Here is an 18,031-nt window from a genome sequence, read left to right as displayed (position 1 = left end):
CAAGGATGAAAATGTGACAAAAGTGAGAAAGAATATGGACGGCGCAGCTGCAGCGCCTGTCAGGTCAATCCCAGGGAAACAAACAGGAAGCACAGATGACACATGCGGCACCAAGAGGACTCGTCTAAAGGGCCAAACAGAAACACGTGAGGAAGACGACACACACGGGGATGAAGAGTTTACCTTCGAGATCAATCAATATGGGGAAAATAACTGTGATGATTTTTTTCCATAATCGCCCAGCCCTAGTTTAAACCTTTCTTAAATACACCCAGTTTTTACCAAGCGGATGAATCGCTTGGCTGTGAAAGGTGCGTGAAATAGTATTTTTGTGAACTTAAGGGGAGACACTTCAGGCAAAACTAAATCTGTCTCTGAACATATAAACTTTCACCTGGAAACAGAAAACATGCCTAATCTTCACAATAACATGTTTAAATATTGCACTGATTCAAAGTTCCCCCATAGACTTATATGGGAGAACACAATTTCAAGGCCTTTTTCTCCAAACACATGTTTCTGTCATTGTGGCGACACTATGTCCACGTCAGTCGGACCTAAAGACTTCACATTTTCCAGCCTTGGACTGAACAAGATTTGGAAGATTTTTTCAGAGGGATTTTTTATTATTTAATCCCTTAAGCCCCGTTTATTGAGTTTTGAATGTCAAAAAATAAGGCGAAAATTTAATTTTTTACAAATGTTTCCACTAAAAAACAGCTTATTTTAAAACTAAAAAAGAAATCCAAAATCCCCTCAGAGAAAGTCTTGGTAAATCATTCATCAATAAAATAAAACCATAAATTTGAATGTAGCTCTGTCCATTATTCAGATTTCGTCGCTGAAAAGATGTGAAATTTGGGGCATTTTTAGGCAAAAAACACCTTGTTCTTATAGACCCTTTAACTGCTGACATCATCAGTGACATCATCTGGAGGCAGGAAGTGATCAAGAGACATAAGATTAAACTAAAACTAGCGATCACAAGTGTAAAACTACAACTAAAACATGTGGTCCCGTTGTGGCTTAAGGTGCGAGACCGAGAGGAACCACATTTGAGACGATAAAATAAGGTTTATTTGATATTTCCTAAAACAGTTAGACATTTGTTTATCGTTACCATGACAACAGCTCCAATGGAAATAAGATAGGAGTCTGACTTCCTGCCTCCAGCTAAGCCCGGAATGTTTACAAACAATTACAGGGTCTGTATGAAAAGATAAAATGACAGAAAACTGTATTTTTTTCTCACATTTATCCCAGTGATCGACAGCAACAGTTTGATATCTGTAAATACACATTATTTCCCTGTTCACCTGCAGTGTCTCTCCTTAAAGTGAACATTTGTCGGAGGCTCTTTGTGCTAATTCATGTGGCCCTCAGTGAAAACAGTTTGGACTTTTGGAGACGAGTGTAGCCCGGCTGGTCAGGCCTGGTCTGGTCTCAGTCTGGGTTAGTCCTGATGTTGCCCTGGACAGTTACAGTGTTTTTGTTCCTCTCTAAGTGAATGATAAGTTGGTCTCAGTTTGGTCTCAGTTTGGTCTTGCGTAACGGCCCCCCCCCCTGATCACCGCTCCAGGCTCCTCATCACCGCCTCCATGGCGCCCAGGAAGCTGGCGTCGAACTCCTGGTCCGAGAAGCGCTCCACGGACTGCCGGGCGTTCCTGCGGATCTCCAGCCTGGCCTCGGGCGAGAGCGAGAGGATGGACGCCATGGCGGAGGCGTAACTGTCCACGCTGTCGGCCAGGAACCCCGTCCGCTCCCCCCGGAACGGCACCACGATGTCCAGCTTCGGACCCCCCGACTTATGGGCCAGGACGACGGTGCCGGCCGCCATGCACTCGACCACTCCTGCAGAGAGAGGGGGAGGAGTCAGACATGGGGGGGCTCAGCGGCAAAGAGGAATCAGTCACTGGTAAAAGTGGATTCAAGGAAAACACAGCATTTCGAAACACTGGTTTATTTACTGCGAGGGAGCGAACATCAGCCTCCAGGGGTTAGATTCGGCCTGAAGGAAAACTGTAGGTTCTCCTAAACAGCACGATCACGCTGTGTTCCTGGCAACTACTAACACAGGACACTTCAGATGTGAGATGAAGAAAGCAATGGCGCCGCCCAGTGGAGAGCAGCAGCTAAAGCAGTGATGTGAACCTTGTTTTAAATAAGGTTAAATCATTTAAATCCCAGCCATTTCCCCTCTCCTCTGGCTCTGTCCTTGGCCCTCTCTTATTTACCATCTACCTTCTCCCCCTTGGCCATATTCTTCGCAAATTTCATGTCAGTTTCCACTGTTATGCGGACGACACCCAGCTCTACCTGTCCACCAAACCCACCACTGCTCTCCCTCTGCCCTCTGTGCCTGTTTACAGGAAATCAAATCCTGGTTCTCTCTCAGTTTTCTCAAGCTTAACAGTGATAAAACCGAGGTCCTCTCTCCTTCCAGGCCCATATCAGTAATATCACCCGTTCTGCATATTTCCATCTCCGGAACATCACCCGGCAGTTGTGGGAGGAAAACACTTAATTTTTACAATTTTTAAACTCCGTATCGTCCCTTGAACCCCCCACCTCCCGCCTGAACCGAGCACATTTTCTCCAGTTTGGCTTTACCCCAATCCAAAAGCTTCTGGAAAAAAGGGGAGAAATTAGAAACAAAACTGAGACGAAAACAGTGATGGAAATGTGACAAAAAAGTGAGAAAACATTGACAAAAAAAGTCGAAAAATTGATGAAAAAGTGGCAAAAATGTCACAAGAAATTGATAAAAAATTGACAAAAAAGTGACAAAAAATGACAAAAATTTGATGAAAAAAACGACGAAAAATTTCTGAAAAAGTGGCAAAAATGTCACAAGAAATTGACAAAAAATGGAAGAAAAAATGACAAAAATGTGATAAAAAAGTGATAAAAATTTGATTAAAAAATGACAAAAAAATTACAAAAATGTGACAAAAATGACCAAAAAAGTGACCAAAAAATGACAAAAAATTGATAAAAAATGTGACAAAAAATTACAAAAAATGAGTTAAATACCCAACAAAGAAAATGATGGAAAAAAAATGTGATGACGTGAGGAAAAAGATCCTCTCGGTTCAGGCGGGAGCAGGGTTTCCGTTAGCCGGCTGTAGCCGGCTGCTTTTAGCCGGTTTGAAAAGCAAATGGCCGGTAAAAATAATTTCCATCGGCCAAATTGGCCGACAGTAAAAAAGTGAGAAAAATAGAAAAATATATTAAACACTAGCTGAGACCCGGCCTTCGGCCGGGCCTCGCTAGTCTCCACATTTGATAGTCAGAGATTGTGAGTGATTACAAAGAAATGTCCAACCCGTCACACAGTGCAGCTTTAGGCCAGTGGTTCCCAACCCATTCCAAAAACTATGGCCACTACAAATGAGTAAAAGAATGAAGGCTCCAAAAAAGTTCAAACAAACTGCAATTGGAGTGTTTGATGCACCCGTGCTCCTCTCTTATAAAGTACGACAATATTTTCGCTAAACTCAGGGAACAGGATTCAAGAGACAGTGGAATAATTAGTGATAAATATTAGGGGTTCAGCTTTAACGGTTTGGTTCACGGTGCAGGACCCGTGGTTTGGTGCATCACGGTAGTTTACAATCAAAAAAAAGAATGAGTAGGTTTTGAACTGAAATAGCCTAATGATCGTTGTTAGACAGTATTTATAACTTTACAATTAAATTGGCAATGCTTTCAAAGCTGCTTTAGAATGAAATGTACCTCTGGGCTCACAATACGTGAAAGCAAAATAGAAAACAAAAGGTACAGCAGCAAAGTGAAAAAAAAAGGAAAAAAAAGTACGCAGTGCAGGCCATGCGCTCGTTAAGTGGTTTCATTTTCGCTTTGACTCACACGGAGGAGAAATCAGTCGGAGCAGCGCGTTTGATTAGAGGCTCGTGTTTGAGCAGGTTTTGGGCACGCACGCACACGCACACACATACACACACACACGCGCGCACAGACGCACACACACACATCGCCCTGTGTGGATGCGCGCACACGCACGGCAGTCGGATCTCGTGCACTCGCGTTTGTGTGACAGTGGGTTGTCCTCGGACAGCAGCACTGCGGTCCATATGGACCCGTGGCCAATGCCCGCGGCCGGTGGGACCGTCACGTGGGGCCGGCCGCGGATGTCCACGCACACACTCAGTACTGTCGCCAGGCTTCCTGGTGTTCCCAAACGGTCTCCCATCCCAGTCCTAACCAGGCCCGTCCCTGCTTAGCATCGGAGGAACGGTCTCCCATCCCAGTTCTAACCAGGCACTTCCCTGCTTAGCTTCAAAGGCGGTATGGGAAATAAACATGGCGGCGCCCAGGCGGCAGCCATTGAGATAGCGTTTTCTATAATAGATGTCACCTAAGTCAGTGACTAACATAACAAAGTGTTTTCGAGACAGGCCTAAATATTAAAAAAGGTTCAATATTTCTATCAGAAAAGTTTAGATTTACGCCTTTAGCCCGTTTTACAAAGCGCAGTTGAAGCATCATCGCTGTCTGGAAATGTAACGCTTTTTCTTTGTGCTTCGTCACATTTTCCAAGAAAACAGCAGAACTACAGGTACATTTACTTTTATATAAGTGTGTTAAGAACTCGGCAGCTAATACGTTTGATTAGGATATTCTTGAAACGTGCATGTTTTCAGTCAAACTGACGCGCTGTCCCGCAGCAGCTCCTCCTGGGAGAGTGGCCGTGTTTGGAGGCGCTTCCCTCGGTCAGTCTGCGCAGACGCCTCGGCTCAGTTACCGGTGTTGGAGCCGCTCTAAAGCGCGGCAGAGCTGGGTCTGTGGTGAATCACTCGAGACTGACTGTTGTGACTTTAGTGCAGTTGATTTGTCTCTCCACAATATTTCCGTGGTGAGGGACTTCATCACTCTTTTACACCTGAAGCCAGGTAAAAGCGCGGAAGGGCATCTACAGCCCCGCCCTCGCTGAGCAGCTGGTCAGACCTGGATAAGGACAGCGTGAGGGTCGTAGATATCGACTACTTTCTGTCTGAGTTGAAGTGCATATGAGTGGTGTGTGTCAGCGTGACACCTGCTGCTCCACCGTCTCCACAACTTCATGTTTGGATTTTCGCTGTTGCTACATTTTTCTCACGTCAGTCTTTAATTAGAAATAGCCGTGTTTTGGGACCCACTAAAGCACTCGTGTAGCTCTGTCTAAATGTAGATTGTTGATGATAATAAGCCACGTTCATTATGTATATATATATTTTAATGGCCGGTAATTCTTGCGAATGGCCGACATTTTACGACCCAGCCGGCCAAAGTGGCCGACAAAAAAAAAGTCTAGCGGAACTTCTGGGCGGGAGGTAAGAGGTTAATGCTGTCCCTGGAACCAACACCATCAAATTTTGGTCTAAGATATATTTTTTCAATTCCATGAGTGCAAACATTTTCCCAGCGCTGGTACAGCTTTCACACGTACCGATCCCAAAGTGCTCGTTCCACATGGTGTGCAGCCCGATGGTGGCGCCGCTGAGCTCCCTCTTCAGCTCCTCGAACGGGACGTTGAGCTTGAACTGCACTTTGTCTCCCAGCCCGAGCTCGGCGCAGAAACCCCTCAGCATCAGCACGCGCTCCTCGTCCTCCTGGTTCCTGCACCCGCCCACCAGCACCAGCCTCAGGGCCTCGTCCCGCCCCGCCCTGCGCTCCAGCAGCTCCTTAAACGCCTGCACCTGCAGCCGGTGGTCCTTCTCCGGCCGGAACTGCCCCACGGACACCACGGAGAGGCTCTTCCTGCCGGGCTTCTTGGGCTGGAAGTCCCCGAGCTCCCGGCCCACCTCCTCCCAGTCGTCGTCCTCGTCGTGCTCCAGCGGGACGTCCAGGAAGGCGCGCACGTCGCAGGGGGGGTAGACCACGCTGGTGCGGGACGGGGCGCGCCACAGGGCCAGGATGTGGCCCAGGGTCCAGGTGGAGTTGACCATGATGACGTCGGAGCAGGAGCCGGCCAGGCCGTACAGCAGAGCGAAGCAGCAGTAGTAGAGCAGCTTCAGGGCGGAGAGGACCACGTTCCGGGAGATCACGTCAGAGTTATTAAACCTGGAACACAAGTCAAACACCAAGGGGCTGACCTACAAGAACTCGACTATAGAGGAGATCATGTCTGAGTTATTAAACCTGGAACACAAATCATTTACATGTGAAAGAACTCGACTATAGAGGAGATCACGTCAGAGTTATTGAACCTGGAACACAAGTCAAACACATGTGTGAAAGAACGAACACAAGTCATTTACATGTGAGAAAGAACTCGACTATAGAGGAGATCACGTCTGAGTTATTGAACCTGGAACACAAGTCATTTACATGTGAAGGAACTCGACTATAGAGGAGATCACGTCAGAGTTATTGAACCTGGAACACAAACACGTTACGGCTGATCATGTCTGAGTTATTAAACCTGGAACACAAATCATTTACATGTGAAAGAACTCGACTATAGAGGAGATCACGTCAGAGTTATTGAACCTGGAACACAAGTCATTTACATGTGAAGGAACTCGACTATAGAGGAGATCACGTCAGAGTTATTGAACCTGGAACACAAGTCATTTACATGTGAAAGAACTCGACGACAGAGGAGATCACGTCAGAGTTATTAAACCTGGAACACAAGTCATTTACATGTGAAGGAACTCGACTATAGAGGAGATCACGTCAGAGTTATTGAACCTGGAACACAAATCAAACACCGAGGGGCTGATCTACAAGTGTGAAAGAACTCGCCGACAGAGGAGGGCAATGTGTAGGGCTGGGTACTGTTCATATTTTTTCGATACCACTACTTTAACGATACATGCTTTTCGGTACCGATACCTATGTTATTTTAATTGAGTTAAAATAATGTTTATAAAAAAGTCTGGTTCAGGAGGAAGTCCAAACATCAGAAAACAGGAGCAGCAGCGTCACCTGGAACTTCATGTTTTTCTTCCCACTAAAGCCGTGATAAAAAGAGAGTTGGGACATTATTCCCTCCTGAGCTGCAGGAACAGACCAGATCCACATCAGGACCGTTTACTGAAGAGAAACTTTTCTAAACTCACTGAGCTGTTCCACAGTGAAAGCTCCTCACACGTCACAGATCTGTTACATAGTGAGAGCGCTCACTCTGTCACTGACAATGCACCAGAACTGTTCCAAACATGGCTAATGCAGAGTGAGCGCTCACCTTTTCCAGAGACAATCTTTGCTAAAGGTAAAGCTAAAGGTAAAGCTAAAGCTAAAGGTAAAGGTAAAGCTGCTTTTCTCTTTGTCTAAGAGTCTAGTTTCTTATTCAGTCCAGATTTAGTCCTGGTTTTTAACCAGTTTACTGTAAGTCCTGGTTTAGTCCTGGCTCAGACCGCGGCTCTGCCATCTCTAATAATGACTGACTGCTGTGAGGTGAGGGCAGACGGGTGAGGCAGGTGCAGGTGCAGCTCTGGTCTTCTTCTTACTGCGCAGTAATCTTCACTTTACTGCGCGGATTTTGAACTACTCCTGGTATTATTACGCCTCACAATATAGTTCCCCCTTTTATCCGCTTAGAAAATCCACATTGTTTAATTGTGTGTAATTATACTTTGTAGTGGAACACTTCACGTAACCATATTTAAATAGGGGAAACGTGGAAGAGCTTGGTAGCTTCTATCTTGACCTGTTTTGGAGCTATAGAGGAGAGAGGGAGAGGCTAAATGCTAACGCCGTCTGCGCTGTGTTTACGTGACTGAAGATCAGACAGGTCCTAAAGAACTCGTCACAGCTCAGGTAAGAACATATCTCAGTGTGGAAAAACACTGGCCTGTTCTTGTTAAACAGGCCATAAGCGCAACTGCAGGTGTCGTAGCAAGTTACGATTTTTTAACGTATTAATTGTCTTGGAGAGTAAATTCTACGCTGACAGGAAAGACAAAGGCAGAGAGGGTTATTATACATCCAATTATACAATGGAAATACGTTTTTTCACTCAAACTTGGCTTTAATACTGTTTAAAGTGACGTTAGCCGCAGTTAGCTTTGCCCGTTAGCTTCTTCGTGATTCCATCAGTGTGTATTAGTAACTCCGGACCGGGGGCAGCCAAGTTGAAACATGGTTTTCTGGTCAGAGACACCAGGGGGCGATGAAAGACCCTCCAATCATCCCATAAACACTTGTATCACCCCCACAGGGACGACGGAGAGGATTTATTAAGGTAAACACGTTACTTATGCTGATTTAACCAAGTATGAACATGAGTAAATAACAAATCTGAGACCACATCCCGTCATGTTCCTGCAGACAGATGTGGTTCTGAGCATGTGTGTGGGGGAGCAGACAGATGTGGTTCTGAGCATGTGTTGTGGGGAGCAGACAGATGTTGTGTTGTGGGGAGCAGACAGATGTTGTGTTGTGGGGAGCAGACAGATGTTGTGTGGTGGGGAGCAGACAGATGTTGTGTTGTGGGGAGCAGACAGATGTTGTGTTGTGGGGAGCAGACAGATGTTGTGTGGTGGGGAGCAGACAGATGTTGTGTGGTGGGGAGCAGACAGATGTTGTGTTGTGGGGAGCAGACAGATGTTGTGTGGTGGGGAGCAGACAGATGTTGTGTTGTGGGGAGCAGACAGATGTTGTGTGGTGGGAGCAGACAGATGTTGTGTTGTGGGGAGCAGACAGATGTTGTGTGGTGGGAGCAGACAGATGTTGTGTTGTGGGGGGGCTGTGGTACCTGGGGTTCCTCTCCCGTACGACCGACAGCATGTCCGTGGAGACCGTGGGGTAGTGGACGTAACTCGCCACTTTGCAGCCGCCCAGGTACCTGAAGATGGGCAGAGTGAAGGCGTAACCCATGGAGTCCACGTACAGGTCCGGGACGAAGGACGTCAGGGCCTCCCAGCCTGGAAACCAACGCAGAAACACACAAGTACAGACGACTACTCGGAAAAACATGTTTCTACAAAGGAAAACCTCCACAGGGACCGAAGGCTCACACAAACCACAGGTCTGTCGCTTTCTCTGGGGCTCAGAAGGTTCCGCAGCTTTGGGAAAGAGCTGTGGTCTTTTCAGTGTTCACATTGCCTTCACTACAAAACATGTTATAATAGGGCTGTGCAATTAATCGAAATTTGATTACGATTTTGATTATTACACTAGACGATCACAAAAGTTGCGGTTTGTGTGACGCGTCTGAAACACCAGCCTGACAGAACTGTAAATAACATCAGACTCATACCTTTTAAACCTAACTCTTAGAGATAACGCCGCTGTTCAGAGCTCACCTTGTGCTGAAGGAGAACAGCTGTAGAAGCCTCCACATCCTTTGCTCAGGCCCTGGTTTAGTTTAGTAGAAAAGTCTAAAACTCTTCTTCAGGAGCAGATCAAGGAGCTCAAACAAACTCTTATTACTTCATGCTGCTGAGATGATTGTTTCTGTTCCTTCACATTTCACTAAAGGCTCAGGCTTTGGTCTGACATAAAAACATTAGCGCTGTTGGACAGGTGTGAGGGCCGGCCAGCAGGGGGCAGGTGTGAGGGCTGGCCAGCAGGGGACAGGTGTGAGGGCCGGCCAGCAGGGGGCAGGTGTGAGGGCCGGCCAGCAGGGGGCAGGTGTGAGGGCCGGCCAGCAGGGGGCAGGTGTGAGGGCTGGCCAGCAGGGGGCAGGTGTGAGGGCTGGCCAGCAGGGGGCAGGTGTGAGGGCCGGCCAGCAGGGGGCAGGTGTGAGGGCTGGCCAGCAGGGGGCAGGTGTGAGGGCTGGCCAGCAGGGGGCAGGTGTGAGGGCTGGCCAGCAGGGGGCAGGTGTGAGGCTGGGCTGGCCAGCAGGGGGCAGGTGTCCCTATAGGACTAGTTTTTATTGTCCAAAGAAAATGTCGTCCATAGTTGTTTTTTAAAATAATAATAAAAATGAATAAATAAAATGAAGATTTTTTTTTTAAGGCAACAAATAATCGTGGTTTCAATTATTAGTAAAATAATGGTGATTACTATTTTTTCTATAATCGAGCAGCCGTATGTTACAATAGCAAACATCTGTGTCTTTAGCCTTATTCAAACTGATGCAGCCCAGGTCATGTGCCCTCTGCTGGCAACAATCCTGTATAGCAATAATATTTCCAAACTTATCTATTCTATTCAGGTTTACAGTGGGGAAAAAAGTATTTGATCAGTTTCACACAGACATTCTATTGGATTTTGGCCAAAAACTTAAATAGTTTTCATGTTTCATGTATACTTGAAAACAGTGGCAGTATTGTAGTATTCAGTACTTTTATTTGGGTGATTTGTTATATTTAAGTTTGAAGTAGGTTCTTGAAATCTACTGAGAAACACGATTCCAAAGTAAGGGGGAAAAACGTCTGAATTTTAGACTAAAAATGTCCAGTGTAGTCCTGACATGACCACGTGGAGAATGTAAAGTGCGTTACCGAGGAACATGGAGCCCAGGCTCTGTCCCAGCAGGGTGAAGTGGGGGTAGGAGCTGGCCTCCACCAGGACTCTGTGTTTGAGGAAGACGAAGCTCACGGCTCTGGGGAGAGAGATGTTAAACCTGCGACGAGCTCCCTCTAGAATCTGCTCCGATGTCACTCCCTGATCGCCGGTGTAGACCACGAACGAGACACGAGGGTATCTGTGGGACAGAGACGGGAGGGGGGTCACTTCAAATGAAAGAGAACTGTCTTTAAACGTTTGACTCTCAGGTATGAGGTTTCTCGTGCATTTAGGGCCATTCCTAAAGTCTGGGACATCGCGGCCTCCTGATCCCAAGGCCGTGGGAACCCAGGGTGCTGAGGGCGCTGCAGCTCCCCCTGGTGGATAGTTTGTGAACTGCAGGCAACATCAACCCCTTAACTCCCACCTGAACCGAGCACATTTTCTCCAGCTTTACCCCAATCCAAAAGCTTCTGGAAAAAAGGTGTGAAAATAGCGACAAAACTGAGACGAAAACAAGGATGGAAATGTGACAAAAGTGAGAAAACTTTGACGAAAAAGTGAGAAAAATTTACAAAAAATGTGAGAAAAATTGAGAAAAAATTGAGAAAAAATTGAGATAAAATTGAGAAAAAATTGAGAAAAAAATGAGAAAAAAATGAGAAAAAAATGAGAAAAAAATGAGAAAAAAATGAGAAAAAATTGAGAAAAATTGACAAAAAAATGCGAATAATTTGACGAAAAATTGAGAAAAAATGGACGAAAAATTGCAGAAAAAATGGACGAAAAAGTGATACGAATTTGACAAAAAAAATTGAATAATTTGACGAAAAAGTGACAAAAAAGTCACGAAACTTTGACATAAATGAGTCGACTGCCCGACAAAAAAAGTGATGAAAAAAAATGTGACGTGAGGAAAAAGATCCATTTAGTTTTGTAGGTCTTTCACATGAGGCGTTACACTGGCCTACAGGATTTGGGTAAAGCTGAACTGGAGAAAATGCTCTCGGTTCAGGCGGGAGTTAAGAGGTTAATAAACAGGATTTATGCAGGAAAAGTATTTTGGGGGTACATTTGTCCCTCAGCGCCCCCTAACTAACACATCTTCCCACGGCTCTGCCTGATCCATCCCAAAATCTCTCTGGGCTCCAAATAATGATAATAATTGTCTCTATTCAAAGGAATAGAGACAATTATTATCATTATTCTGCAACATTTAGCTGTGACGGTGGACTAAATACTGGTTTAGTACATGTTTCCCTTTAACACACTGAGTTCTGCACTGTTTTTAGGATTTAGCTGTAGAGCGCCAACAATCCAGACCTTTTTCATGATATTTGTCGCACCACAGTGTATTCCATGTTATAACTGTGGACACATGTTATGGCTCGTTTGAAAGAAACAGTTTAATTCTATGTACCTCGGTTCCTGAGAAATTTTCTTTTATTGTTTTAACAATTTTATTAAACTTCTTTTATTCTTGCATCTTATTTATGTTTTAAACTATTTTATCGTTTTAGCTGAATGTGTAGTTTGGTTTCACTTGATTTTATATTATTTATTTATTCTTTTTATTCCTATATTGCTGATTTTATGTGCAGCACTTTGGAAACACTTGTTTATAAAATGTGCTATATAAATAAAGTGGATTGGATTGGAGAAAGCTAAGCTAAACTGAGGCTAGTTTTGATCAAAATCACAGATTTGTTTCTAGAAATGGAGATAACTGGGGTTTTATGCAGCGCTCTCCTTCCTGATTACAGAGAAGGAAAAAGGTCAGTTTCCCAGAGACTTTCTATTGGATTTTGGCCAAATACTTTTTTCCCCACTTTCTTTCTTTCTTTTCTTTTTTTCTTTATTTATTTTGAACAGGGACAGTGTAGAATATACATTAACCTCAAAGGGAGAGATGCTGTACCAGGTTATAGCACTTGTGTCCCTGGGCACTGATGTCAACAAAGTCATAAAAATACTAATACAGAATAATACATTTCCCCAAAAACAGCATTAAAATCAACACACACTTCATTCATTCCAAAGCATTACATTGCACTGTTGCACACACACCAATTACAGGACATTATGGGAACACGTTTGTTTTAAAATAAGACATTTTTTAGCCTGGTGCGAAAAAGTGTTAAAATTTACACATGTGGTTTAGCTCTGTTGGAACATATTCCACTGTTTGATGCCACACTGGAGAACTGTAACTCCGCCCTCTTCCTCTCCCATCTGACACTAACGTTATGTGAAGAGATAAATGCATAAATATTTCCATTTCAAGTCCATTTTCAACAACATCATTGTTGACATGTTTTGAAACACGCGTGTTCTCGATCGTGCGCATTTAAACATCCTGGTTCTGGATCGAAGACTTTAACAGGATGTTTCTCAGTCGTCCATGGATCGATTTTGACCATTTAAAAACTCAGAGAAACGTTAAAATCTCAACTGTGTCGATCTGTCCATGTGAGAGCAGTGAGAAGAGAGAGAAGTGTCGGGTTTACAGCTGTTCACTACACAACACCCCCTCAGAGTAACAAAAAAGAAGCGCATTAATATATGAAATGTCCAGATTGTAACTTTTCACAGGTTTTTGATCGTCATTTATTTCACTTCTGTTCCGGAACCGGGAACTTTGGGAACCGCTGTTTTAGGGAATGGCAAATTAAAGTGTTTCTGTTTTATTGGACCTTAAAGAAAAAGAAAAGAAGTTTTAGGATTCCTGTTTTTTTTGTTTTTGTTTTACTCTAGTAGAGTTTGGCAGGGATGGCCTGACCTGATAAACATCTGTAAGCTGCTGAATAAATATTGCATTTTATGTTGGTGGGAGAAACTGGAGCTGTCCGCCTAGTGCCACAATCAGCTACTGTCATCCAGGAACTATTTTTAACAACCATTTGGACGGATCCGCTCTCTCTCCACCAACAGCTCTCACAGGACTAGATTTAGTCTCAGAATAAGTGTCTGGAATAATGTCCTCTCATGACTCGCACTGGTTTATTCAGTAAGATTTAGATGTACCTGTTCATGAGAGCCCTGAGCGCACACCACAGCACCCGCTCTCCCCCGCCGCCTGCGTTACAGTACGGGTGGAAGAAGGCCAGCGCGGGGCCCTCGTTCCGGGACCTCCGGGCCCTGATCCAGCTCTGGAGCCAAAACCGAACCCCCATGAGCAGCATCAGCAGGAGCAGAGTGAGGAACAGAGACAAGAACAGGCATGGCACGATCAGCGAGAACATCAGCCTGAAACCAGAGAAGGATTATGGAGAAATGTCAACATGGGAGGGGCTTTTTATACAAGGAAATGCATGAATTTAGATCCCGGTTTAGTTCAGATTCAGGTTTAAACACTTTCTGAAGAAATGATACTTGAGGGACGACATAAGAACTACTGAGCTGACATACATGTAAACGACTGTAACCCTTCACACTGAATCAGAATGTTTTATTCATGACGAAACCAGGACTATTCATGGATCCAAACCATGTTTCCATTTCTTTGCAGAGGAATTCTAAAGTAACACGGAGATTATTTAAACTCTTCCCACCTGCTTTAACCCAGTGCGTTTTCTCCAGTTCAGCCTCATTTGAAGAACTACAAACTCATTTAAACAGATCTTTTTCCTCACATTGTTGCCACATCGTCGTCACTTTTTCGACGTTTCTTTTCATTGCTTTGTTGCCACTTTTCTGTCGCTCTTTTTGAACGTTTTTGTCACTTTTTCAGAAATTTTTGTTACTTTTTTGTCACATTTCTGTCATATTTTTTCAAATCTTCGTCACTTTTTGGTAAAATTGTAGTCACATTTCTGTCACTTTTTCATTACATTTTGGTCACATTTTGGTCATATTTTGGTCACATTTTGGTCACATTTTGGTCATATTTTGGTCACATTTTGGTCATATTTTGGTCACATTTTGGTCACATTTTGGTCACATTTTAGTCATATTTTGGTCACATTTTTGTCATATTTTGGTCATATTTTGGTCACATTTTGGTCACATTTTGGTCATATTTTGGTCACATTTGTGTCACATTTTGGTCATATTTTGGTCATATTTTGGTCATATTTTGGTCACATTTGTGTCACATTTTTGTCACATTTTTGTCACATTTTGGTCACATTTGTGTCATATTTTGGTCATATTTTGGTCACATTTTTGTCATATTTTGGTCACATTTTGGTCACATTTTGGTCATATTTTGGTCATATTTTGGTCATATTTTGGTCATATTTTGGTCAGATTTTGGTCATATTTTTGTCATATTTTGGTCATATTTTGGTCACATTTTTGTCATATTTTGGTCATATTTTGGTCATATTTTGGTCATATTTTGGTCACATTTTGTCACATTTTTGTCATATTTTTGTCATATTTTGGTCATATTTTGGTCACATTTTTGTCACATTTTTGTCATATTTTGGTCATATTTTGGTCAGATTTTGGTCACATTTGTGTCATTTTGGTCAGATTTTGGTCAGATTTTGGTCATATTTTGGTCAGATTTTGGTCAGATTTTGGTCACATTTTTGTCATATTTTGGTCATATTTTGGTCACATTTTTGTCACATTTTTGTCATATTTTGGTCACATTTTGGTTACATTTGTGTCATATTTTTGTCATATTTTTGTCATATTTTGGTCACATTTTGGTCAGATTTTGGTCATATTTTGGTCACATTTTTGTCATATTTTGGTCACATTTTGGTCACATTTTGGTCATATTTTGGTCATATTTTGGTCATATTTTGGTCATATTTTGGTCAGATTTTGGTCATATTTTTGTCATATTTTGGTCATATTTTGGTCACATTTTTGTCATATTTTGGTCATATTTTGGTCATATTTTGGTCATATTTTGGTCACATTTTGTCACATTTTTGTCATATTTTTGTCATATTTTGGTCATATTTTGGTCACATTTTTGTCACATTTTTGTCATATTTTGGTCATATTTTGGTCAGATTTTGGTCACATTTGTGTCATTTTGGTCAGATTTTGGTCAGATTTTGGTCATATTTTGGTCAGATTTTGGTCAGATTTTGGTCACATTTTTGTCATATTTTGGTCATATTTTGGTCACATTTTTGTCACATTTTTGTCATATTTTGGTCACATTTTGGTTACATTTGTGTCATATTTTTGTCATATTTTTGTCATATTTTGGTCACATTTTGGTCAGATTTTGGTCAGATTTTGGTCACATTTTTGTCATATTTTGGTCATATTTTGGTCACATTTTGGTCACATTTTGGTCACATTTTGGTCATATTTTCATCGCTTTTCTGTCACTTTTTTTGCATTTTCATCCTCGTCTCATTTTTGCTGCTATTTTGACACTTTTTTCAAGGAGCTTTTAAATTCGGGTAAAGTCAAACTGGAGAAATTGCACTCGGTTCGGGCGGGGGTTAAGAGGTTAAAACACGACGACTTCACGATCGCAAAGAAATCAAATAACCTTTTAATTTAATCAGTAGAATCACGCGTAAGGCTGAACCTACAACAAACACATCTCTCACATTTAAGCTCGAATAAAACGGCACCATTTGCTGTATTTGTATTGCACCCTAATAACATCATCTTAGCCTGTTAGCGGCTAACGTTAGCATCCCGCTTCACAACGGCTACATTCGCGCTAAATCTCACACTCAAACGCCACGCACTGACTGACCTACATTCCTGCTAAAGACGAAAACATAAAAACGTAAAGATTACCGGATTAAATCGCACAAACAGAGCGAAAGCTGTTGATAATGTTCGAGCACGTCCATCTTGACAACACTGACGCCAACCCGGAAGTGTCCGTCAGCTGACCGCGGAGGCCGGCCCTGATTGGCTGAAGGGTTTGTTTACCTCCGAGCCCTCGACACATGATTTATATTTAGTCATTTATTTCACTAAAACCACATGAGAGCGATTACAGGCTGGAAAACAAGACTGATGCGCTTTCAAGACATACATTTACCAGATCATTTACGTTTAAAAATGTGCAGTAACTTGTAAGTATCCCAATGAAAAACATGAGTCTTACAAATACATTTACATCTCATCATTATAATGTCCGCACTTCATTTTATGTTGGTTTGTTCTTATCGCTGTAGCTTCAGTGAGACATTATCACTGCACAGACATGTTCAGATCAAAGAAACATACAAATTATATTTTTTCAGATTTTTTCAGATTTTTTCAGATTTTTGTCACATTTTGGTCATATTTTGGTCACAATTTGGTCAGATTTTTGTCATATTTTGGTCATATTTTGGTCATATTTTGGTCACATTTTTGTCACATTTTTGTCATATTTTTGTCATATTTTTGTCATATTTTTGTCACATTTTTGTCATATTTTTGTCACATTTTTTCACATTTTTGTCACATTTTTGTCACATTTTTGTCACATTTTTGTCACATTTTTGTCATATTTTTGTCACATTTTTGTCATATTTTTTCACATTTTTGTCACATTTTTGTCACATTTTTGTCATATTTTTTTCATATTTTTTCATATTTTGGTCACAATTTGGTCAGATTTTTGTCATATTTTGTAGCTTCAGTGAGACATCATCACTGCACAGACATGTTCAGATCAAAGAAACAAACAATTAAACTTACTGTATTTAAAACACACATTTGATGCTAGAGTTTGTAGAGTTATTATGGCCGACTGCAAAAGGTCTTTATTTAATAGTTCTGAATCAACAATTATTGAAACAATATAATCTGCTATGCTCTGCTATACCTTGAGAACATTTATTTGGGGATAAAGGAGAAGATGGTGAAAGACTGTTGTGGAGCGGAGGGAGCTGTGCAGGAGGAAGAGGAAGGAGGAGGAGCTGACCAGTGCAGGACACCACGCTCTGAAACAGGGAGAAACCCACCGTTTTAGAGGATCAGAGGAGACTGAACAGCCAGGTTTCCTCTACGGTTTCCCCGACCTCCAAACACATGCGGGTCAGTTTCACCCACAGCGGCGGCTCAGGACTAACACCTGAACACTGTTTCGTTGTATGTTTGTACAATGAGAAATGTATTTATTTATTTATTTATTTGATAGGGACATGTGTGAACAATAAACATGGGCCGCACTACAACATTTATAGCCAAGGCTAATTTGCAACGTCCGTCCCTAGAAGGGCTTTTCAAATGCACACAGGAAGTACAAAAAATACATTTACAGTAACATTAATTAACTCTGACATTACACAAAGGAAGTGCATTGAGCGCAGACTTGATCTCTTTTTAAAATACGTTTTAGCTCATTTTTAAAAGCCCCCAGATCTAAGTTCTGTTTCAGCTCAGGAGGCAAAGAGTTCCAAAGTTTAGCTCCTGGACGGTAAAAGCCGACTGTCCAAAATAACGCACTTAATTACTTACTTACTTAAAGGAACAGGCCACCGTTTTTCCACAGAGATCTGTTCTTACCTGAGCTTAGACGAGTTGATCCGTACCCGTCTGGTCTTTGTGCCCGTGGAAGAGCTCGGTCACTTCTAACTTCACCCCGTTTGGAGCCATAGGAATATGTTTGGAGGGTTCAAATGCTAACAGCATCTTTGGTCGTTTTGCGTGACTGAGGGAACACACAAGACCAGACTCCAGTGTTAATTTCATCGACTAAAATATTTAGTCT

At 42.6% G+C, this 18,031-nt stretch overlaps 2 protein-coding genes across 2 annotated transcripts in view; both read right to left on the bottom strand.

Annotated features, from left to right (window-relative positions):
- The window catches only part of med4 (mediator complex subunit 4), a 117,076-nt gene extending 114,659 nt beyond the window's left edge, over positions 1-2,417 (bottom strand). The window contains exon 1 of the mRNA XM_079563500.1: positions 2,412-2,417. The gene's annotated coding sequence lies outside the window, so the exon portion shown is untranslated. The remainder of the gene's footprint in view (positions 1-2,411) is intronic.
- alg11 (ALG11 alpha-1,2-mannosyltransferase) lies at positions 1,533-16,217 on the bottom strand. Its single transcript, XM_079563446.1, has 6 exons — positions 16,120-16,217; positions 13,423-13,644; positions 10,395-10,597; positions 8,702-8,870; positions 5,447-6,060; positions 1,533-1,851 (listed from the first exon to the last, which is right to left on the bottom strand). The coding sequence occupies exons 1-6, from the start codon at positions 16,173-16,175 to the stop codon at positions 1,568-1,570; spliced, it is 1,548 nt and encodes a 515-aa protein (XP_079419572.1). The 5' UTR covers positions 16,176-16,217; the 3' UTR covers positions 1,533-1,567.
- Positions 16,218-18,031: the final 1,814 nt, after the last annotated feature.

This window comes from Gobius niger (genome assembly GCF_951799975.1).
Source record: "Gobius niger genome assembly, chromosome: 9".
NCBI lineage: Eukaryota > Metazoa > Chordata > Actinopteri > Gobiiformes > Gobiidae > Gobius > Gobius niger.
This window is presented reverse-complemented; position numbering and strand designations above follow the sequence as displayed.